The sequence below is a fragment of the Podarcis cretensis genome, assembly GCF_951804945.1.
Source record: "Podarcis cretensis genome assembly, chromosome: 2".
In the NCBI taxonomy this organism is placed as follows: domain Eukaryota; kingdom Metazoa; phylum Chordata; class Lepidosauria; order Squamata; family Lacertidae; genus Podarcis; species Podarcis cretensis.
In genome coordinates, this window is record NC_137171.1 from 102057903 (window position 1) to 102082777 (window position 24875).

The 24875-nt window shown below is 41.9% G+C and overlaps 1 protein-coding gene across 3 annotated transcripts in view; it reads left to right on the top strand.

The window, feature by feature from the left end:
- Positions 1-24875, top strand: part of ADAMTS9 (ADAM metallopeptidase with thrombospondin type 1 motif 9) — a 139078-nt gene that overhangs the window by 22724 nt on the left and 91479 nt on the right. For 2 of the 3 annotated variants that reach the window (XM_079957643.1, XM_079957641.1), the window contains exons 4-12: positions 6865-7154; positions 7827-7910; positions 9558-9682; positions 11715-11755; positions 11888-11993; positions 14259-14405; positions 16328-16469; positions 18674-18781; positions 23781-23926. In XM_079957643.1, coding sequence (XP_079813769.1) covers positions 6865-7154; positions 7827-7910; positions 9558-9682; positions 11715-11755; positions 11888-11993; positions 14259-14405; positions 16328-16469; positions 18674-18781; positions 23781-23926 — 1189 coding nt within the window. The remainder of the gene's footprint in view (positions 1-6864; positions 7155-7826; positions 7911-9557; positions 9683-11714; positions 11756-11887; positions 11994-14258; positions 14406-16327; positions 16470-18673; positions 18782-23780; positions 23927-24875) is intronic. The other variant, XM_079957642.1, reaches the window with a different exon arrangement.

The window sequence follows — 24875 nt, forward strand, 5'->3', positions numbered from 1 at the left end:
GGGAAAATGCACTTCTTCCTTCCCTGATAAATCCATTTTGTGGCCTTCTGGCTTATACTGGCGCTGCATCCTCACCTTGAGGGAATAGCTACACCTTGGCATGATCTGAAGCATTGAGTTAGGCTACAGCCTTCACACTTCCTGTAGAACGCCCAGATTAGGGAGAAATTTGACATTTGAAGGCAAACCTTCCTAATTTGCCTTTTCCAGTACAGTGGTACCTTGGGTTACAGAGGCTTCAGGTTACAGACTCCGCTAACCCAGAAATAGTACCTCGGGTTAAGAACTTTGCTTCAGAATGAGAACAGAAATCATGTGGCGGCGGCACAGTTGCAGCAGGAGGCCCCATTAGCTAAAGTGGTGCTTCAGGTTAAGAACAGTTTCAGGTTAAGAACGGACCTCCAGAACGAATTAAGTTCTTAACCCAAGGTACCACTGTATAGTAGCACACATTGGAATACAGCTGTCCTTCAGAATTCATACTTATCCAGGTTTTGCGGCGCAGTTCTCCAGCTAACTATTGTTTACAAAACTGCAGATACTTGTGTGCCTATAAATGTGTATATTTGTGGAAAATAACGTGCAAAAATGCATTCTGTTAGGGGAAACTGCATATAAAAAATTGTTTATTTATTTTATTGAATTTATATACTGCCCTATACCTGGGGGTCTCAGGGCGATTCACAGAATAAAATCAAGATATAAAACCACAAAAATACCTAATGAAAATAAAAACAACAACCAATACCCCCCCAAACCCACATTTTAAAAGAGCATAGGATATAAATCGCATCAACCAAATGCCTGGTTAAAGAGAAACGATTTTGCCTCACGCCTTAAGGTGTATAATCAAGGTGCCAGGCAAACTTCCCTGGGGAGAGAATTCCACAGATGGGGAGCCACTGCAGAGAAGGCCCGTTCTCATGTTGCCACCCTCCAGAACTCTCAAGGAGGAGGCACAGAAAGGAGGGTCTCAGAAGATAAGCTCAGGGTCTGGGTAGGTTCATATGGAAAGAGGCGGTCCTTGAGGTATTGTGGTCCTGAGCTAATGTGTATAGTGGGAATAATTCACGGGATAATGCTGATGGATTTTCATGAGAACATCCTTTCCCATGGAAATGGAGCCCTCAAAACCCTGAAAAGGTTGACTACACCTGCTCTCATTCATCTTCTTCTCTTGCCTGCTGTTGCTGTCCAGACTCAGGTAGACGGAAGAAGGTAAATGTGTTGACCATTGGAGGAAAGGGTCGCAAGGTGCACAATACCCTGGGGCAGTTTTAACCTTTATGTCCTCGAATTGGGTGATGAAGCTGCAACTAGCCTTTAGGATTTCCAGATTTTTACTGGACCTCCTGTTGTGCCATAGCAGTACTAACCAAACATTTTGTCTGTGTTTCCACTGTGCCTTTGACTCTTAATTTTTTGTATGTCGCTTAGAGACTTTTTTCTTTGGTATTAGGTAACAAGTTACATTAAAATTACGATCATCATTAATTAATAGCAATAATAATTAATACTCTGGCATGCAGAATATTGCAGGTGAGGACTTTTGTCTGGCATGGAGATGAAATGGTAGCAAAAGTTTCAGTGTTGGGTTTTTCTGTAATGTCGTTTTGATTTCGCCCTCAAACCATTTAACACGCTTGCACTGCGATATACCGTTGTTGACATTAGAGGATGTGACATGCGATAGTTACATAAAAAAATAAAACAACAAATGCTCGGACAAACATTTCTGAGTATACTAAGAATGTTGTGTCAAAGTTCAGTGTTTGTAATTCTTGGTGGGGCAGGCTGCTTGGTTGAGAGCATAGAAGCAGATCCAGGAAGAGGGTGGAAATCTTCCTTGCTTAGACTTCAGGAGCAATATAGGCTTTTCCTACCAAACAGTCTGTTCTATGACATCTGATATCAATGTGACTTCTTCCAGGAAGTTGAAGTACAGTGGTACCTCGGGTTAAGTACTTAATTCGTTCCGGAGGTCCGTTCTTAACTTGAAACTGTTCATAACCTGAAGCACCACTTTAGCTAATAGGGCCTCCTGCTGCTGCTGCGCCGCCGGAGCACAATTTCTGTTCTCATCCTGAAGCAAAGTTCTTAACCCGAGGTACTATTTCTGGGTTAGCGGAGTCTGTAACCTGAAGCATATGTAACCCGAGGTACCACTGTACAGTGCTCTGTCAGAGGAATAGGTAACATTTCAAGTCTTGATTGCTGGGAACAATCTTGCTCAGGATGACTTCTTTCTTTCTTTCTTTCTTTCTTTCTTTCTTTCTTTCTTTCATGGCTGCACAGACTATTTGTAAAGTAGGGAGATGCCATTAGAGGAATAAGAGGAAGAGCATAGCAATTTTCAAGTAGCACCTGCCTACGGTCAGGCTCACACCAAGAGATGCATCTTTCAGTGCAGCAAACGTCTTGCAAAATTGACAAGGAGTGTGTTATGACAGGCTTCACCTAAGCGGGAGCGGGTGGTGCTGTGGTCTAAACCACTGAGCCTCTTGGGCTTGCTGATCAGAAGGTCAGCGGTTTGAATCCCCGTGACGGGGTGAGCTCCCGTTGCTCTGCCCCAGCTTCTGCCAATGTAGCAGTTCAAAAGCAAATGCCAGCTCCCTTGGCCTGAAAGCGAGATGAGCGCCGCAAGCCCATAGTCACCTTTGACTGGACTTAACCGTCCAGGGGTCTTTTACCTTTACCTCACCTACATGGTGCCCTCCAGAAGATATTGGACTCCATCCAACTCCCATCACCCCCAGCCAGTGTGGTCAGGGACAGGGGGAGTTGGAGTGCACCGGTCAGAGAAATGCTGTTCTATGACAAGATACTTTCTACAGAGATACAAGATGCTTTCTACAGAGATGCAGACAAAGTTCTAATGGACATCTGTTTGGGTCATCCATGCAGTATATACAGTAACAGCTCGCTGCGGCTTACTGAGAGAACAGAGCCGATGTGGCAGGGAGAAAGATGAGGTGCAGAAACACTGGCACCCTCTCCCTGCACCAACGTCCCCAATGCGTCGCCTTTCTCCCTGATAGTAAACACCAGCGATCCACTTGCTAGAAAGCCAACACAGCTTCCCTGCTAGATAGCAAGGGTAAAATTCCCCTTTCCAGTTTAGGTTTGCCTCCGCTGACAGCTCTAGAGATGTGTAGCTCTGTGGCAGGAACCCCATCTTGCTGCCTTGCACCCTCGCTTATGACAGAATGTCTTGTATCGTGAGGTAAAATCTATTTTTGCTGTAGTCATACATAGCACCAACCAACACCGTTTCGGATTGTGCCAATTGCTTAAAACAACAACAACAAACAAACCTTTGTTTTTAGTTCATAACATGTGTATCTGCCTGAAGGTATATTGGTTAACATTTGATCAGCTCTGCAAAGGCCTGTGAAATAATTAACTTCCTAGTTACTGCAAGGCTGGCTGAGAGTAGCTATAGAAACTGACCTCCCCCCCCCCCCAAATCTGTCATGAGCCTGAACTGGACTTGCGTCCATTGTCACATGTCCCATTAAATAGTGCAAAATGGTGTCTCTTCTGAAGGACACGTTATTGTGGAAACGAAGGGGATTAGAGTGACTCACCATAAGTGGTTGCCCTCTTTCAATTTCTCAGTTTAGCATAACAATGCTTGTGGACACAGCGATTATGCATCGTGTAGCGTTGCCATATTGCCCGGAGAGCCAAAATTTTGCTGGGATTCTAGGCCTGCCACCTTGTGCCCGTTTGAGGCATTAGCTGCCTGGCCTGGATTCACGTTTTCTTTTGTTACAAAATACATTTCTGTTTCAATGGTTTTTATGGAATTGTTATGTATTTTGAGTATGTCTGCTTATATTTTTTGAAATCGGGTTTTATACAGTGGTGCCTCGCAAGACGAAATTAATCCGTTCCGTGAGTCTCTTTGTATAGCGGTTTTTTCGTCTTGCGAAGCAAGCCCATTGACAGCTTAGCGGATTAGCGCTATTAGCGGTTTAGCGGCTTTTAGCGATCAGCTGTTAAGCGGCTTAGCGGCTTAGGAAAAGGGGGGAAAACCCGCAGGAACCCGCAAGACATTTTGTCTTGCGAAGCAAGCCCATAGGGAAATTCGTTTTGCGAAGCGCCTCCAAAACGGAAAACCCTTTCGTCTAGCGGGTTTTCTGTCTTGCGAGGCATTCGTCTTGTGGGGCACCACTGTAATTGCAAATGACTTAGAAGTCACTTGGGCAGTTAAGCAGTATATAAATCTGTTGTTGTTATCATTATCATTATTATTGGAACATAAATAAATTTATGTTATATATATATATATATATATACACACACACACTAATATTATAAATTTATACACACACACACACACACCATATTTTTCACTCTATAAGACGCGCCAGACCATAAAACGCACCTAGTTTTTGGAGGAGGAAGACAAGAAAAAAAAAAATTCTGAATCCCAGAAGCCAGAACAGCAAGAGGGATCACTGCGCAGCGAAAGCAGTGATCCCTCTTGCTGTTCTGGCTTCTGGGATAGCGGATAGCTGCACAGCCTTCATTCGCTCCATAAGATGCACACACATTTCCCCTTACTTTTTAGGAGGGAAAAAGCGAGTCTTATAGAGCAAAAAATACAGTATATATAGAGGGAGAGAAAGTGCCTGACATATAAAGGGGACCTTACAGGCAATATTCTGCTCAATTGTTTAGTAAAGAAACAAGGCTGTGTTCTGCGTTCCACTGTTGTAACTAACAAGGAAATTCACTGCTAAGATTGACAGAAGGTCATTGGAACAACTGCACATAAGGAAAGTGACAAGATTTCTGTACTCCTCTCTCCAGTTACAGCTTTTGTGTGTGTGCTCAAGGTTTCTGCCTTTTGTTTGGCATGTAGGTATGAGTGTATAGAGTTCATCCTCCCTTTCTTCCAAACAAGCGCCTTACGAGTAAAGTGCCCTGGAGCATATATAAATGATGCTTTTTCCTTTGCAAGGGAATGGCCCAGGGTATGGCGTGAAGGCACGTTAGACCACCACTTTGCTGAAGCTAAGTGGGCGGGTCAGTGTGATTTTTGTCACAGCTCACATCGGAGGGCAGAGTTTAAAGGTGCATGGTTGGCCGAGCTTAAATGTCAAGATCACAAAAGTGGGGAGCGTAAAGTTTAAGTTGTGCTTAGTTTGGGACGTGCTTCTTATTTTAAATTCTAAAGTTTGCAAAATAATACTAGCATGAATCTTGATGCACGCTTCTGTATTTTTAATATCTGAATTTCTGATAACTCCTCACAGGAAAGGCGCTCTAGCTCTTGTTAGATGTTGTGCCAGCTTATGGGATTTCTTAATTCCATTATATGACTTTGCATGTATTCTTCTCTGTGGACCCAGTAGGGTGCTGAATATTTTCAGCCAGCATGATGTAAATTAAAGCAAATCTTCAAAACAAAAAGGGACTGAGATTTTAAAGATTAAGCCCTTGATCTAGAGCGACCTAGATACTCAAAGGCATAGGTGGAATGCTTGTATGAGCATTTCAGTACCTGTGGAACGTCAATACTTTAGAAATGGGAAAAGAGAAAAACCCCTGTATGCGTGGAAGCTCTGTGGCATGGAAGGAAATTCTGGCTTCAGGAAGAAACAGTCACAGTCTGAGAGAGAGTTTACTCGATGAAACTGCTGGCAGGTTGCTGCCGGATGTTAGAAGGGAGAGGAAAATTCCTAGCCTTGGGTACTGGGAGGCAGCAGTGGAGGTGAAGATTCTTGCAGAAAATCCCCTTGTAACTGGATAGTTGCCTAGAGGCCCTCTAGATGTTGTAGGAATACAGCCCCCATCAACCCTAACCACTGGCTGTTGGCTGCGGCTGATGAGAATTGTTGTCCAATGACATATGGAGAGAAACACTGTTAGAGAGAACCTCCAGACAAAGGAGTCTGCAAGGAACCTCTAGACAACCATTACATGGTCCTCAATTCCACAGGGTGTTCTCTTAAACTAAATAGAAGAAATTGTGTGCTGGGAATTTAGTGACTGGTGTACCTGCAGCAGCACAACTGGGCACTTTCACCTGCCCCAGCTGCAACAAAACATGTCTCTCCCATATCGGTCTCTGGATCCACAGCAAGCCCTACAACCTTCCAACAATTTGACTTCCCCACCCAGAGGTGCATTCCTCCATTGACTCCTGAGACAGACAGATGCCAACAAGTAAGCATTGAGTCCAGGGACTGGCCTTAATAACTAAACCAAAAACAGTGTTTGCCAAGCCCATGCCCCTTCCTGGTTTGGCTGTGAAAGCCACTTCCGGAAATCTAGCATAACCCAGCAGACGTTTCGTGTTCATTTCCTTGCTAATGGTTTCCAGAAGAAAAAAAATGTTGGCAAACTTGGGGGGGGGGGTTTGTTGTGTTGTGTTGCAATTTACCTTTGTTTTGCATTTATCGTGCTGCCCCTGTTCATGTGATGAAATTCAGGGTGCTTTTCTGGCACACAGTTCTTCCTTGCTGTTTAAAATTTAGCACGGCATGGCCGATATATGTCGCTCAAAAAGCCATGGTTCCATAACGTAACAGGTACTGCAGTGTAAAAGGAACATTAGAAACGCTAGCATTATAACTAGGAAGACTTAACCCAATATACCCCCACTTCTGAATAGAGCCACAGTGATCTGGGCTGCAGTCCTAGCCCTGGCTGTTGCCAGGGAAATTTAGGGAAATTTTTAATGTCTGATGTTTTAATGTATTTTTAATCTTTTGTTAGAAGCTGCCCAGAGTGGCTGGGGAAACCCAGCCAGATGGACGGGGTATGAATGAATGAATGAATGAAAAATACTGGTCTCATTCAGGCATATTTTCAAGAATGTCTCTTGTCTTCCTGCCTTCTTTAAAACTGCAGGGCATGAAAAAAGCCACAGAAAGTTTAAGAGGCGGAGCAAGACGGGACAGTGGCCCACGGCGAGCATATTGTCCGACGTGGAGGCCTTGAAACGTGGCCTAGCCTCAGCGCAGTCTCCTGCATCCAGTAAAAACAAGACTAGCAGCGTGAGGAGGAAAAGCACGCGCCGAAGAACCAAGCGATTCCTCTCCTACCCTCGATACGTGGAGGTCATGGTGGTGGCAGACAGTCGGATGGTTGCTTACCATGGAGCAAATCTACAGCACTACATTTTGACCTTAATGTCCATAGTAAGTATTAAAATCCCTCTGTGGGGATTTTAAGTATGCCAGATCTGTGCAATTTAATGCTTGCCTGGGGAACAAGCTGTTGCAGTGCTCCTGCTCAGAGTTCCAGACAGCCCAGATGGAGACTTGGAGTACTCCCGGGCATTTCAGAAGGCACTTTCTTTCCCCTCCCCCCATGGCACTTGCACACAACGAACCTGAGTGTTTCGTTGCTGTGTTGTGGCAGAGATGAGGAACCTCCAACCTGGAGTCCAAAGATGTGACGCTTGGCTTTGTACTGTTGTTTCTCTGCAAACATACACCTCTCCATCCTCCACCCAGGCAACAAGAGGAGTTATGGGGGTTCAAGGGTACACCCTAGTCAGGCAGAAGATATTGAGGAAGATGTGGTGCTCAGCAGGGCCCAGGAAGACCTCTAAGGGCCAGATAAGGAGACCTGCAGGGCTGCATTTGGCCTTTAGGTCTGAGGTCTCCCACCCCTTCCTTGCTCTCAGAATCTGTCGCTAACAGAATGTACTTCCTGAGGTCAGGATTTAATCAGTTGTAGGCCAGCAGCTGTAGCGTTTTGCACTGCAGGTGTGTGTTTGTTGTTGTTTTTTTAAAAAAGAGTCAATTATTTGCTTGCTTGTATAGTGTTAACATTAACTTTTCAAAATTTATCCTTTTTTAATGCAGGTAGCTTCTATATATAAAGACCCAAGTATTGGAAATTTAATTAATATTGTTATCGTGAGATTAGAGGTCATACAAAATGAGCAGGTAATTACTCCTTCCCTCGTTCTTCTCTCTCACTCTCTTTCTCGCCTAGACATATTTCTAGGAATGTCTTATTCTTGGTCATTTAAATGCTCTAAAACTGAGAAAAAAACATGATATGTCCTTCCCAAAAGCTCACTGAGATTTGTATTGCTGAAAGTTGGGTGTATGGGGCAGGCAGTATGAGGCAAGCTTGTCTCAGCTTCAGAGGCCCACAGATTTGTGTACATGGACCAGCAGTGGCTTTCTAGAGTTCCAGACAGGAGTCTCTACTAGATGTTCTACCACTGAGCTATCGCCCTTCCCTAACAATGTAATCCACACTTGTGTGATTGGGATAATACTAGGAGATTTATCCATATCCTTGGTTGTGGGAAGGGGTTAACGCTTTGCCACTGCTGCAATATCAATCAGAATCAGGGGGCCTTGCCCCCACTATTTGCAATGGCAGAAACATTCCCACTTATTTATTACCAGCAGCCTTGTGTACAACGTAGCTCAGAATTCTGAGAAGCCAAAATTTCAGGGCAGTTTTGAAATCGGTGGTTGAAATCAGTGTGGTTTTGAAATATTGACTCTTGATTTTCAAAATTGTGCATCCAAGCATACATGGAAACCTGCTCCTTGGTCACAGGAGCCATTGTGCGCAATTTGGTTAAGATCAGTGTGAGGTTTTGAAAGGTTCAGTTCAGCCATCTTGATTCAAAATGGCGTCCAACTGAATCCAAACATCTCCTCGCCGTCTGCAGGAGAGTGACAAAGAACCATCTGTGCCTTGTATGCTGGAAGGTGCTCTTCAAACAGCAGCACCACATGGAAGAGCCTCAACACTCCTCATGAGCTTGGAGCCAGGGAGCTCCCTCCCCAACACAGCTCCTCTGCCATTGTAGATCAGGCCAAATGCCCTAGTATTCCAGCATCCTGTTCTCAGGGGCCAATTGAAATAGGGATAACAAATATTTTATATATATATATATCAATGATAGATGCTACAGAATAACATGTATGCACGAGGGGTACCATTTCCTCAATTTATCACCCACCTGGAAGCACCCCCAATCGGGCAAACCAGTGCTTCCCTACTAAACAAGCTGATGCAGTGTTTTCCCATTTCCTAGCAAAGCAGTTCCTGCTCAGGGTCCATACAACCTAGACAGAGCTTCGTATTCTTGCTGAGGATTTCAGAAGGAACGTTTCCCCCCCTTTCTCACTGCACTTGCCATGTTTTTTGTTGTTATATTACTGAGCGAATGGGAATATCATGGGGAGAAGAGGGCTTTTTATTTAAATTTTACAGTACCTATCAGTATCACAATAGTGTTAATGTGTTTTTGGAGGAGGGGAGAGTGGAAAAAACAACAACAACAATGCTACCTTATTGAAAGTCATTAGGAATTTGAAAGTAATCCACAAGTAGGATACCGGTGCTGAATGCTTTTGAGCAGAGAGAGATGGTTTGCTGTTTTTCTGATGACTACGTTCAGTGTTCTTTCCTGCGGCCGTCCATCTCTGAGACATGTTATCAGGTAGAAAGGTGGCCCATAAATGTAAAATAAAATGGTCAATAAATAAAAGGCACCGCAGATGGAGGAATGGGAACTGGGGAGGATAGGGAGTCCTAATCCTTTGACATGTTTGCTTTATACCCAGGATGGCCCTTCCATATCTTACAATGCTCAGACGACACTAAAAAACTTCTGTCAGTGGCAGCAGACCCAGAACCACCCTAACGAAGATCATCCAGAAAAGCATGACACAGCTGTATTGGTGACAAGGTATGTCACAGGCAGATTTATTTATTTTTTGGCCTCACTGTAATTGCCACTAGAATGCAATGTTACAAACCACAATTGAATGACAGTGCATGTTATAGTCAAGGATAATTGAAATGTTGAGGCATAATGGGGAAAGGTATTATACTGCTGTCTAATTTTTTGGCGGTGATGAGAACAGGAGCTCTAAGGGCTACGGATAGGGGCATCAGGAATTCATTTCAATTTGCAATTAAAGGTGGATCTACTGAATTTCCCCCTTTTGGGAACGATAATGCAAACAAAGCATAGCCTTCGTTCAGAATGTACAGCACAGTTCTCCAGCCAAATAACGTACTGCATACATGAATGGTAGTGGGTGCGTAAAAATGCATATATTAGTGAAATCAAAACACAAATGTGTGTTACATCAGGGGGAGTTGCGTGCAAATATTACAAATTTGCACTAGACCTTTGTTGAATTTTCGTGAGGGCTTTAAAAATATATATATTTAAAAACTGGTGTGGAAATGTGGAAAACTGAATAAAAGGCAAGAAACTGAGAGGAACTGAAATTAGGCCATCCCTACCAGGGGATCAATTTTTTGTTTGTTTTTTGAGTGAAAGTATGCAGTCCTATTACTCAGCCATATGGTCATTGGCTGAACCCAAAGTGAGGCTTTCTGGGATTTTGGTGCTAAGTTTGCAATGTATGGGAGTTTCTTATTAAGCCACCCCAGTTAGCAATAAAGGCAATGCTTTCTCCTTTTCAGAAAAGGAGAGGTCTTATGGGAGGGATTTCAAGCTGGGGCGGAAGTGGCTTTATGAATACATAAGCATTTGCACTACAGCTGTGGCTGGAGGCCGTGATCTGACATGTACACATCTTCTTTTCATTGTTGCTCTCACAGCCTCCCTGTTGCACACTATGTTTTAGATGTGTAGGGTTCTAAAACAGTTTGTCAGCTGGGGGGTAGGGCAGGTAGGGACAAGCAACTGGACCCGAAATGAAAAAAGAAATAAAATCTACTTACACAAGTGGTCATGTATTTCAAGTGGGGACCTAATTGAGCCTTGGCAAAGTGGGGGAAATTGCAGTAAGTGTTTGCCTTTGTAAAAATGTTCTAATAAAGCACCACAGCCTATCCAGTGTTTTCCAAACGTGGGTCTCTAGCTGTTTTCAGACTACAATTCCCATCATCCCTGACCACTGGTCTTTCTAGCTAGGGATGATGGGAGTTGTAGTCCAAAAAAACCAGCTGGAGACCAAGTTTGGGAAACACTGGCCTGTACTAGTGACATAAGATAGTAAAAACATCGGCTGTTTTTAGTAGGCACTTATTTCTAGTCCTGCTTGCTCCAACCAATGCCATCTAGAGGTTTTGGCCTACAACTTGCATCATTGGCTATGCTGACTGGGGGGCAGTGATGGGAATTGTATTTCAAAACGTCTGGAGGACACCAGGTTGGGGAAGATTGCTCTTACTCAATATTATGAGCCACCTCTGGGTTAGAAGATACTAGCAGCTGCCTCCATGACTTCAAATCTGGCTAGATGCCAACTAGATGGGGAGCATTGCCTGCTACCTTCAGAACATTGCACAGTTTGAATTTTACTCCAGAGCGCATAAAAAAAAAAAGTGAATAGAAAGACCCATTTGGTTTCTTCTTCATTTCTGCTATTAGTATAAAATAGCTACCGGTTTTGAACAATGCACAGCACTCAGTCAAGGCAGGGCCTTGGAGTTTTGCATTGAAATTTTCATTAAAGTGAATGCTCATGTCTCTTATTTATAATGCCGCAAAATATTTTAATGTGAGATTATCAGGCCTTAATGATGGTCCTTTGAAAAATCAAATTGGATTTTTATTCCTGCTTTTTTAATCTACTATTATCCCCGTCTTGAACATTTGGAATTGGGCAGGCTACATATTGAAATTAATGCCAAGCAAGAAACCCAAAGCCATATAATTAAATGGTGTTATGTTTATTATTGTGTGTTCTGAATGCTAACTTGCATGGAAATTAAAAGCATCAAGTCTGTTTTGCTTTCAGACAGGATATTTGTAGAGCTCACGACAAATGTGATACTTTAGGTAAGCCTAATCTCCTTTTTCTTTTACTCTTTAAGGTGTCAATGTTAACATGTTTTTGACAGAACGTTGTGCGCGCCTTTATTTAGAGAGCAAACTCTCTCTCTCTCTCTTGTTCTGCTTTTGATTTTCCAGGTCTGGCTGAATTGGGTACAGTCTGTGATCCATACCGGAGCTGCTCAATTAGTGAAGACAGTGGACTAAGTACTGCTTTTACGATTGCACATGAACTTGGCCATGTGTATGTTCTATAAAAACATAGATATATTTTAAAAATGACATCATTGAGAGAGATATGTAAACCATATAGCTTACATGGGGATGCAAGTGATTGTTCTGGTTTACGAATATTCTTTTGGAACCCGAACATCTGATGGGGCTTCTGTGGCTTCTGATTGGCTGCAGGAGCTTCCTGCAGCCAATCAGAAGCTGCGATTTGGTTTTCGAACATTTTGTAAGTCGGACGGACTTTTGGAATGGGTTCTGTTCGACTTTCAAGGTACAACTGTATATGCCAATATTGGCTTGGATCCAAACTTTCCCCTTGTAAACTGAAGAGTTATAGAACAGGGCCTCCCCCCCCCCCCCGCATCCCCCTGACCTCTCCAAAAATCTGATTAAGGGAGCTGGGGGACCCTTGAAAATGGTGTGTGATATGACACTGGGGACTGTAAATAGATGGGAGAGTTGATTTGATTATTTAATTTCTATACCACTTAATTTAATAAAACATCTGTAAGTGGTGTACAGAAAACTGAAGCAAAACTAGACAACTTCAACAGAATATTACAAAAATAAACAGTTACATATAATAATGTTAGATTAATACAGAGTTACTAATATATATAAATCAATATGAATTCATTTCCCTTCTGACACACCCTCCCTCTCAGCCACCAGGTTCGAAACAAACTCTCCACTCAACCTGCCAGATGGCAGAAATCAATCCACTGCTCCCTTATGTGAATGAGGGAGCGACCTAGGGTCCAAGGCAATGTTTTCTCAGTGTTTGAAATTGTGGTGTGAACATTAAATACTGTAGTAGGAAATATTTTGAAAAGTGAGAAAATGAATACAGTCATACCTCGGGTTACAGACACTTCAGGTTGCGATTTTTCGGGTTACGGACACGCCAAAACCCAGAAGTACCGGAATGGGTTTTGGCCGTCATGCATACACAGAAGAGCTAAATCGCGCTTTGCACATGGACAGAAGCACCGAATTGCAACCCATGCGTGCACAGATGCGGCACTGCTGGTTGCAAACTCTGCGGGTTGTGAACGTGCCTCCCGCACAGATCATGTTCGCAACCCAAGTGTCCACTGTACTGAAATTTTTGGTGTTGGGTGACTGTAGACAATCATTAACCTGCACTGCACTATTGATGCTGCTAGGCTTATTAGCAGAGCATGTTGCCACATGGAAAGTTGGTGACACTGTCCTGCCATAAGGTGGGAGATTTATTTTGCTAAATTTTTGCTTTTCTGGATTTCTGATTGGGTAATACAATAAACAACAGTTTCCCCTTGTGGTTGTTTTGGTAAAGCATGCAAAATGTCTTCTCTTCTCCACCGCCCCAGATCATTAGTTGCATGTCCTGACAATGCTTCATCAAGAATTATATATATATATATATATATATATATATATATATATATATAAAATTCATGTGCATAGCTTGCTTTACTACTTAAAAACCTATGGAGTGCCTACGCACTCTGTTAGGCATATAGTCACCCTTTGATTTCCAAAGCAGAAAGTCCAAAACATCTGAAATACTATTGCTTGCTTGCCAATGGAGAACTGGGAATTGTTGTTTTGGAGATGAGGCAGGAGACCCCTCACATGGGCCGTAATTTCTGAACACAGCCCTAGGACAAACCCCTGTTTATGTAGGAATTCTGTAAACCTTTGCTCCATAATTCCTACCCAGAGCACTCTGAATGAAATGCTTTTACTAGATGACCCCTTTCAATTTTAACATTCTATGACTCTAAGTAGGAACACAGGTGGCGCTGTGGGTTAAACCACAGAGCTTAGGACTTGCCGATCAGAAGGTCGGCGGTTTGAATCCCCATGACGGGGTTAGCTCCCGTTGCTCGGTCCCTGCTCCTGCCAACCTAGCAGTTCGAAAGCATGTCAAAATGCAAGTAGATGTAAATAGGTACCACTCCGGCGGGAAGGTAAATGGCGTTTCCGTGTGCTGCTCTGGTTCGCCAGAAGCGGCTTAGTCATGCTGGCCACATGACCTGGAAGCTGTCTGCGGACAAAGGCCGGCTCCCTCGGCCAATAAAGCGAGATGAGTGCCACAACCCCAGAGTCAGTCACAGCTGGACCTAATGGTCAGCGGTCCCTTTACCTTTACCTTATGACTCTAAGTAGGGGAGTTGACGAGGTGCTTGGCTCACTTCCACTGAAATCCCCTATGTTTGCAGGTGTTTTTAACTTTGCCTCCTTTTCAAAATTCTCGCTAAACACATTGGCCACTGTATGCTGTCTCTTGTAGATTTAACATGCCTCATGACGACAACAATAAGTGCAAAGAAGACGGAGGGAAAAACCAGCAGCATGTGATGGCTCCCACCCTGAACTACAACACCAACCCCTGGATGTGGTCAAAATGTAGCCGGAAATATATCACAGAATTTCTAGAGTAAAGCCTTAATGACTACTTCATAGATTCCTGAGTTTGTGTGAAATTGCCTGGATATGAATGCATGCTTAGCAGAGGGGGCGGAGCAGCAGGGGGGAGGTTTGGAATGCAAATATACATTACATGCACACTGTGGATTCGTTTGCTCATATTACTGCTCTCCTCCAGCAGGTCATTCAATCGCTGTCTCCCTTTTTATTTTTATTTTCCATCTGATACTCAACATTCCACAACTGTTGAGCATGCTCAGTCCTTAATTGGGCCTTTTCTAGTTCTTATTTGTGTTTTTCACCTTAAGGCTTTCTTGCACTTCTACAGCCTCTGGGGTTCCCTTGAGCATGCAGATACCTCCCTCCCTCTTGGTTTTTTCCCCAGTGCCTTATTTTGGCTATAATCCTGTCAGCGCTTGAGTTTGCGGTTAGAAGGAGTGATAAAGAGGTTCAGTGGTTTGTGATGCAAAACACTCTTAATTGTAGAAGTGGGCAATAAAAAGACAATCACCGTGAGTGATGGCGAAAGTGCAAAACCCACATGAGTGTTGTATCCAGCAACTCACCAAAGGAAAATGAACTACTGGGTTGTATTACTTGGTTATCATTTGATCCTCTTTCTTCACATGTGTACAGCACTCTTCCAAGAGTGCCACATGGGGGTGCTTTTCCAACATGATTCCATATGTGAAAATTTGGCGGGTGGGAAACAGGCCAAAACACGCACACAACATACTTTTAAAGCACACACGCATATCTCACCCAAGAAGCCTGGGGACTAGTTTACCCCTTCACAGAGCTACAATTCTCTTAACACACTACAGTTCCCACAATTCCTTTGCAGGGAGGAAAATGTGCTTTAAATGTATGGGGTGTATGCAGCTTCCCCCCCGCCCCCCCCCCCAGTTTTCCAAGCCCTACTGTGCACATTACTAAGATGCATTTGAGAACAGCTGTTTGCTTTCTGCCAGTCTAAAAGCAATATTCTCCAACCCTAAAAGGCGAACTCTGCAACTATACATTAATTTATATAATAAAGAAATCAGAGTTTTTTTCTCGGGCAGAGTTTCTTATCAGTATAAGAGGGTGACAGGTGATTTGAGGCAGCTTGCATTGCCTTTAGGTTCTCTGTTTTAATTGTGGAATGATGCAGTGCTAGATGGGAGGGTTGGCCTCATAGTGTATGTCTGATGTCTATTGTTTTTAATATTCAGTTGGAAGTCGCCCATAGTGGCTGGGGAAACCCACCCAAATGGGCGGGGTATAAATAATAAATTATTATTATTATTATTATTATTATTATTATTATTATTATTGGCAGTGGGGGGGGGACTGAGAAGAGTAGGATGTTATTTTTACCTTCCACTCTCACTTAACTTTTGGCTCCAGCCTTTAGAAGACAGCCTTGTGCACCTCTTAAACCCCTCTCTACTGCTATAAGTTACAGTGGTACCTCGGGTTACATACACTTCAGGTTACATACGCTTCAGGTTACAGACTCCGCTAACCCAGAAATATTACCTCGAGTTAAGAACTTTGCTTCAGGATGAGAACAAAAATCGTGCTGCGGCAGCGCAGCGGCAGCAGGAGGCCCCATTAGCTAAAGTGGTGCTTCAGGTTAAGAATTAAGTACTTAACCCGAGATACCACTGTACAGAAATATTATGTGAAAATTAATTTTTTGTTGGTCTTTGTGAGCAAGTGGTTATCATGCAGTGAAGCAACTTTATGGCACGACTGTGGTCCTTTAGTAGATTACTCTTTTTATAAATGGGCTTTTTGAGGGTTGGTAAGCTTAAGTGGCCTTATGCTGTATGTTACTATTCCGTGCTAATAATACTCTATTCACTAACCACTGAGAGATTTTTAGAATGATCTTAACCGTCTTCTCAAGTGCAGCCGTGGATATAAATGTCACACTTTTCATTCTAGCACTGGTTATGGGGAGTGTTTGCTTGATGAACCTTCACCGAGAAAGTACACGTTGCCTCAACAACTTCCAGGATACATATATGATGTCAATAAGCAGTGTGAGTTAATTTTTGGGCCTGGAGCTAAGGTTTGCCCCTACATGGTAAGAACACTTTAAAAAAACAAAAAACAAAAACTTGCTTTGAGTATGAAATACTGATAGGCACATTTCGAATAAGATGCATGCATGTGTTTTGTATGTGAGATTCCTAAATGAGACAAATCCTTGTTGTTGAAAAAGATTGCAGCCTTTCAGTCATTTTGGATTTGAAGCTTTACAATGTGAGTCTTACACACACATTCACACACACGAAAACAACTTTCCCAGGTCCTCTCACATGGCTGTGGTATTATTATTATTAGTAGTAATAGTAGTATTAATATTTACAGACCGCCTACACGAAATGGCTCCAGGGATGTTACAAGGATATCACATTTCGAATTTGAATATACTAACATTAAAATAATAAAATTGCAGCAAGAAATCCAATAGCAAATACTGTATGTGTTTGAATACCACAATGAATGGGTCAGGTTAATCTCATGGACCTTTCTTACCCAGTCAACACCCTACTTCCTTACAGAGTGCTGATCAGATTTGGGAAATCCATGCAGTCTGCCCCGTCCATATATTTGGGTTGTTCATGTTCATTACACAGCCATGTGAGAGATGCCTCTGGGTAGGTGTGTGAATGGGGCCTGCTTGAGCAGCAACATTTAAGCTTACAGGCAATGTTAGGTAACTTCAGTCTACAAGCACAATATGTGGTAAAACTTGTGCCCAATTTTAAATTTGCCAGGTGAGGAAACATGATAGGATTTGGAAGGACTGATGTCGCAGAAATCCCTGTTTATATCACTAAATTCTCACCTAGAGCAGGTTCTGTATGCTGCTACAGGAAGAACTTAAAATTTTATATAACTGTTCCAAATTAGGAATCACAGAGGGGAAATGGCTTATCCTCATATTTTAATAGAGTTGGAATGTAAGACAGTCTCATTGTTAACCTGATTTTCTTTCTACACTTCAGAGGCTCCATACTGCAAATGATATTGTTGATCTTAAAAAACACAATGCTTCAAACAATGCTAATATTTTGGGGACCATTTTGTGTTCATGATGCAGCCACATTTCTAGACAATCGGAAATATTCCTGGGTTGTCCAGGTTTTATGTTTACTCTTATTTGGCAGGGTGTCGTCCCCCCCCCCCCCAGCTTTCCATAGTCTGACTTGCAAGCTGCTCTGTGTGAATACAAACTAACAGAGCAATTCTGTGTTTGGAAATCCAAGGTATAGTCTAGTGTAACTTGCACTGGCTTAAGGGTTGTTGTTTTTGTAATCAGTGGCTTAAGTTAACTTCCAGAATCTGTTCAGGAAGGATCTGGGAACGTGTCTTACACCACCCTTTTTGCAAACTTGAGTTCTGCTGGGTTGCAAGGTCACGTAACCAATCACAACAATACAAAAACAACACATAGGCTAATAGTAAAGAATATAAAATAGAATAATGATATCATTCAAATTATAGGAATAAGCCAAGGTTTGTATGCCTTGTATCTTATTTCCAGCTGACTATTACCAAACTGTAGTATCATTCCGAAGACACTGTCCTTTTGAGGCTTTTGAGACATCTTCTGTTGAAACTTTTGAAAGACTATTGTGAGACTGTCCTTAGACATCTGTTTTGAATACACGGCTTGACGGTCCTCTGTTATATTGTATATATGAATTTTGATTGGCCTGTTCCTATAATTTGAATGATATCATTATTCTATTATATATTCTATACTGTTAGCCTACGTGTTGTGTTTGTATTGTTGTGATTGGTTCTTACTGGGGTTTGTTTTACGTCATGTAACCAAGCTGAAAGGGGTTTTGAAGGGGTGTAAGTCTCTCCTTGCTCTCTCCTTCCCCCAGAATATTTCCTTTTTGACGTTTTAATGCTTTAATTTCCCCTGGCTGAGCCTCGGCTGAGCCAGGGTGAGTGTCTTACACAGCAAAGCCCTAGCTATTCCAGGAAACCCAAGATCCACTGAATCCAAACTCTCCCACCCCAATGGATCTTCGGTTTGGACTGAGCTGTTGGCTACTAACCCGGCCGCTGAAATCCGTGGTTAAGGCACTTGAGCAGAAAGCTTTTACATTTGCAACCAGAGCCCGAGTCATCTTCCCCTGCTTTGTTGCGTTCGTTGTTTACACATGATCGTAACAACACCAGGGAGATAATCTAAACTATGTCTCTGGACTATGATGTATGTTGGGTTGGCTGTTCAGTAATGCTGAGACTTTTTGAACTCACTTTAAGCAGAAGCAGTGCAGGAGACTCTGGTGTATCAATGCTGATGGAGCACATAAAGGATGTCGGACTCAACACACGCCATGGGCTGATGGGACGGAATGTGGCCAGGGCAAGGTTTGTTGCAGCTCCTTGACTCTTTCTTGCTAACCCCAAACACATGAGCCGTAATGCCTCCAAGCATGGCCGTGGAACATTGCTAGCCTTACCCTCCATGAATTTGCCTAATCCTCTTTTAGAGGCATTAGATGATGATGGGAATTGTAGTCCAAAAGCAGCTGGAGACCTAAGTTTGGGAAACCCCGATCTAAACTAAAAAGCCCCAAATGTCGTAACCTTTGGGGAGTTGCTCCATCTCCTTGACCATATTTGGTTGCCAAACCTTTCTCAACTCTATGATACCCTTTTTGAGGGGAGGCAACCGGAACTGTACACAATATTTCAAGCGTGGTCATGCCATGGTGGTTGTTGTTGTTTAGTCGTTTAGTCGTGTCCGACTCTTCATGACCCCATGGACCAGAGCACGCCAGGCACTCCTGTCTTCCACTGCCTCCCGCAGTTTGGTCAAACTCATGTCTGTAGCTTCGAGAACACTGTCCAACCATCTCGTCCTCTGTCGTCCTCTTCTCCTTGTGCCCTCCATCTTTCCCAACATCAGGGTCTTTTCCAGGGAGTCTTCTCTTCTCATGAGGTGGCCAAAGTATTGGAGCCTCAGCTTCAGGATCTGTCCTTCCAGTGAGCACTCAGGGCTGATTTCCTTCAGAATGGATAGGTTTTTTGTTTTTGTTTTTAAATAATATTTATTACCTTTTCCAACAATTTAAACACTACAAAAAAGAAAAACCATACAATACAATACAATACAATACTGTACAAAAAACACCACATTACACTAACAAAACACTAACATTAAACTAACAAAACAAAACAAACACAATTTAAAACACATCAAATACTTTCAATAACTTATCTTTCATTTACTTGTTTCCGCGACCTCCTCACACCTCCCTTTTTGTATTCCACTTCTATTATTTTTTTCAGCAATTCCTTTCCATCTTCCTCTATTTTTAATCTTATAATTATTTTAACACATTCTAACCTTATTTTCCTTTAATACTCTATTAATCTATTTATCCTTAATTCCTTATAACATTTCTACTAAAGCCATATAACTTCATTCCAACATTTTCCTAACATTCATTAATTTTGCAGTATTTCCATAAATAATCTTTAAACTTTTTCCAATCTTCTTCCACCGACTCTTCTCCCTGGTCTCGGATTCTGCCAGTCATTTCCGCCAATTCCATGTAGTCCATCAACTTCATCTGCCATTCTTTCCGGGTGGGTAAATCTTGTGTCTTCCAATATTTTACGATGAGTATTCTTGCTGCCGTTGTTGCATACATAAAAAATGTTCTATCCTTCTTTGGCACCAATTGGCCGACCATGCCCAGGAGAAAGGCCTCTGGTTTCTTCAGGAAGGTATATTTAAATACCTTTTTCATTTCATTATAAATCATCTCCCAGAATGTCTTAATCCTTGGGCATGTCCACCAAAGGTGAAAGAATGTACCTTCAATCTCATTACATTTCCAACATTTATTATCGGGCAAATGGTAAATTTTTGCAAGCTTGACTGGTGTCATGTACCACCTGTAAATCATTTTCATTAAATTTTCTCTTAGGGCATTACATGCCGTAGATTTCATACCTGTGGTCCATAACTGTTCCCAGTCAGCCATCATTATGTTATGTCCAACATCTTGTGCCCATTTAATCATATCTGATTTCACCATTTCATCCTGAGTGTCCCATTTCAGCAACAAGTTATACATTCTTGACAAATTCTTAATTTTTGAATCTAACAATTCTGTTTCCAATTTTGATTTTTCCACCTGGAAGCCAACCTTTTGTCCAAATTGTATGCCTCCATTATTTGATAATAATGGAGCCAATCTCACACTTTATTTTTCAATTTTTCAAAACTCTGCAATTTTATTCTGTCTCCATCTTGTTCCAAAATTTCCCAATATTTCGGCCATTTGGCCTCCATATTGAATTTTTTCTGTGCCTTCGCTTCCATTGGTGATAACCATCTTGGGGTTTTCTTTTCTAGCAAATCCTTATATCTTATCCAAACATTAAACAATGCTTTTCTAACAATATGATTTTTAAACGCTTTGTGTGCTTCTACCTTATCATACCACAAATATGCATGCCAACCAAATACATTATTAAAACCTTCTAAGTCCAACACGTCAGTGTTATCAAGAAGCAGCCATTCTCTCAGCCAGCAAAAAGCAGCTGATTCATAATATAGTTTAAGGTCTGGCAGGGCAAATCCACCTCTTTCTTTAGCATCAGTTAATATCTTAAATTTTATTCGAGGGTTCTTGCCCTGCCAAACAAATCTGGAAATAGCTTTCTGCCACTTCTTGAAACAATCCATCTTATCCAAAATTTGCAATGTTTGAAACAAAAACAACATCCTTGGCAGCACATTCATTTTTATCACAGCAATTCGGCCGCCTAACAATGATAACTTCAAATTTGTCCATATTTCTAAATCCTTTTTCACTTCAGTCCAACATTTTTCATATTTATCCTTAAATAAATTCACATTTTTGGCTGTCATATTAACCCCTAAATATTTCACTTTCTTAACCAATGTTAATCCTGTCTCCTCCTTAAACTTTTCTCTCTCATTCACAGTTAAATTTTTCTCTAAAACCTTAGTTTTCATCTTGTTCAACTTAAAACCTGCTACCTGTCCAAATTCTTGAATCAGTTCCAATACCCTTTTAGTACTAGATTCTGGCTCCTGTAAAGTCAACACTAAGTCATCAGCAAATGCTTTCAGTTTGTACTGTTTAACTCCCACTTGTATACCTTTAACCTCTTGGTCCTTTCTAATCATATTTAACAAAACCTCAAGGACCGATATAAAGAGCAATGGAGAGATTGGGCAACCTTGTCGTGTCCCTTTCTCAATCTTAAACTCTTCTGTCACCACATTGTTCACAATTAGTTTTGCCTTTTGTTCTGAGTAAATAATAAAATAAAGAAGGCTGATCAATGCTTTTGAATTAGGGGGCTGGAGAAGACTCTTGAGAGTCCCATGGGCTGCAAAAAGATCAAACCTATCCATTATGGATAGGTTTGATCTTTTTGCAGCCCATGGGACTCTCAAGAGTCTTCTCCAGCCCCCTAATTCAAAAGCATCAATTCTTCGGCGTTCAGCCTTCTTTATGGTCCAGCTCTCACTTCCATACATCACTACTGGGAAAACCATAGCTTTAACTATACGGACCTTTGTTGGCAAGGTGATGTCTCTGCTTTTGTTTTTAAATCAGCATTATTTCAGAATCATCTGATTCACACAACTAGATGTAGCACTCACCTGCAGTTGCCTACGTTGGATTACAGCAGTTTCTCTAGTGAGGCTTCCGCCTTTCACTGCTGGCTCAAACATGCGTAAAACATGTGAGTTCTAGGTGCTCTCGAACCAAATTGGTCTGTTCTGTGCAGAGCGCGATTGCTATTCAATATTTTCACTGCACGTGGCAGCTGTTCTGCAAGATGTTCCTCTTTGGGGATAGCGCTGTCTATATTGATGCCATGTGTATCTTTATTTTGACAGCTGCAGAACCTCTGTGCTCTTGCAGAAGGTTAGCGTAGGAATTGATGCTGCCGTTCTTAAATTCTCCGAGCTTCCCTTTCGCTGGGAGTGATATGGTTGCACATAAGTGGTGCAGGATCTTTTCAGAAGGGGAACATATTGTGCCTAGGGCATCCAGCTTGACAGGGCAGAGACATGAATCCACTCTCTCCTTCCTCCCCACCCCTGTTATTTACATCATCTTTTTTTTTTTTTAAGCCTTCAGTATTTGAGAGGTTCTTTCAACATGCCTGATCTGCAGATGCATCTTTTCTTTCTACACACTGTGACATCTAACCTGTGATCAGAAAATCAGCCAGGCTGCTTTCCTCAGAAGCTGTAACAGCTTGTGCTTCTTGTCCTGGAACAGCAAATGAGCAGAACTCAATGGCTTGGGGAGTTGTCACTCCACTGTCCTCAGCAGATTGATTGCCCTTCATTGTTCAGAAATTCAAACCTCATTCATATCTGCAGTAGAATTTGATGGGAGTGGAAGCTTCTTAATCCATAACTAAAAACCGATAATAAATTCACTGCCCTGGTTCAGATACAATGGGAAACTGAAGTTTCCTGTTACATAAGCATCAAGATTGTGCCCTCCCCTCTCCTCTTCCATGCACCAGACAGAGAACATTGAAAGCATCCACTTCTACTTTTAAGCAAACTTTGGTTCCTTGTGATGCTTGAAGTTGAAAAACTGTTGCTTGTTTAAACTATGTGTTTTTGAACAAGTCAGCACCTGAAACTATGTCTTTATCTTGGTTTATCCTCACTTACCATAGTTTAACCAACCCCCTCAATAAAATAATGAGTAGAAGAATTTCATTTTAGTAGGATGGAAAATACCAGTTTATCATAGTGTTACAACCAGATTTTGAGCAGCAGCAAAAACACAAATGCAGCTCCCCACCTCACAGTAAACAGGAAAATGCCCCCTGCACAACTTGAATTAGGAGAGAAGGTTGATCTCTAAATTGTGTTCTGACGTGTGCAATTTCTTTTCCTGCTAAGTTTGACAACACCACATTCAGGTGTAAAGCTAGACTGGTGACCAGGAGTGGCCACCGAGACCACATAACACCAGTCTTGAAAAACCTACATTGGCTCCCATTACATTTCCGAGCACAATTCAAAGTGTTGGTGCTGACCTTTAAAGCCCTAAACAGCCTCAGTCCAATATACCTGAAGGAGCATCTCCACCCCCATCATCCGACCTGGACACTGAGGTCCAACTCTGAGGGCCTTCATTTTTTGTCTTTTCTTGGGAGCCGCCCAGAGTGGCTGGGGAAACCCAGCCAGATGGGTGGAGTATAAATAATAAATTAGTAGTAGTAGTAGTAGTAGTAGTAGTAGTATAGTAGTATCTCGGGTTCATTTTAGAATGCTTGGATCCAGAGCATAACAATGAAACAATGTTGTGAAACTCTTTCTTTTTCTATTGCCCTTTCTGGAGTGTAGCACTGCAAATATGGCCACTGTGTTCCCAAAGAGCGAGAAATATCCATGACGGACGGAGCATGGGGCACATGGAGTCCCTTTGGCGCATGCTCACGAACATGTGGCGGGGGCATAAAAAATGCTGTTCGAGAATGCAACAGGCCTGAGTAAGTACAGGAGTGCTAACCAACTGTCAAGCTTACTGATGAAAGAGTAACAGCCATTGTTGACCTCCCTCCCAAAATGAAAAAAATGTTGCTAAAATGCTGATATCTCTAGTGCTGTAGTAAACCATATGATATCACCTGCGAGGATGTCTTGTTCTTATATCACAAGGAAGTATTTCATCGAAGGATGGATGGATCAACCTATTTCTTAGCCCTCAGTTATATGTACTCCATCCTCGTTTTGCATTTAAATTATCTTCATTTTATATATATTCTTACTCTGAAATACACGTTTTGTATGTTTTTCAATATTCTCCACTAAAACATGCATCTGTATACACATCTTTTTCTTTAAAATATTCATTTTTGGCGTATTTTTTTGAAGGAAAGCTACATCACCCAATTTGGAGAAGTGCATAGTCTGATTTGTAGCTGCATTATGACCAGCTTATGAAACTGAAACTGGCCAATTAGGTCACTTAGCTTTAAAACAAATTTATTTTGTGTTGCGAATTTCAGCCCTCAGTTTCCAGCTGTGGAAGTCATACAATTGACGATGAAGATTTTTAATCAGTACTGATCTCAAATAAGCAGAATGAGAAGAAGTAATGCATCAATTGTTGAATGTTCTTCCACAAGAGAGGGTCACATGGTGTCTGATCTAATTTTGGCATCAGTCAAATACCTTGTTTGAACTTTCTCAAGCCTTTTAATTCAGTTTGCTGTTGTGTTTTAATTTTTGTGTTACTCCTTTTAAATTTACTGACTCTGTGTGTGTGTGTGTGTGTGTGTGTGTGTATAATCAGAAGCCACTTCAGGAATTCTCTAGAGTGCAAATTTCTTTTAAAATGCTGTTTGTTTTTAATGTCATATTCATTTTGGGCCAAATAGTACTTCTGAATACTTGTAAGTGATTTTGTCTCACAAGGCAACCATAGACTGCTCTCAT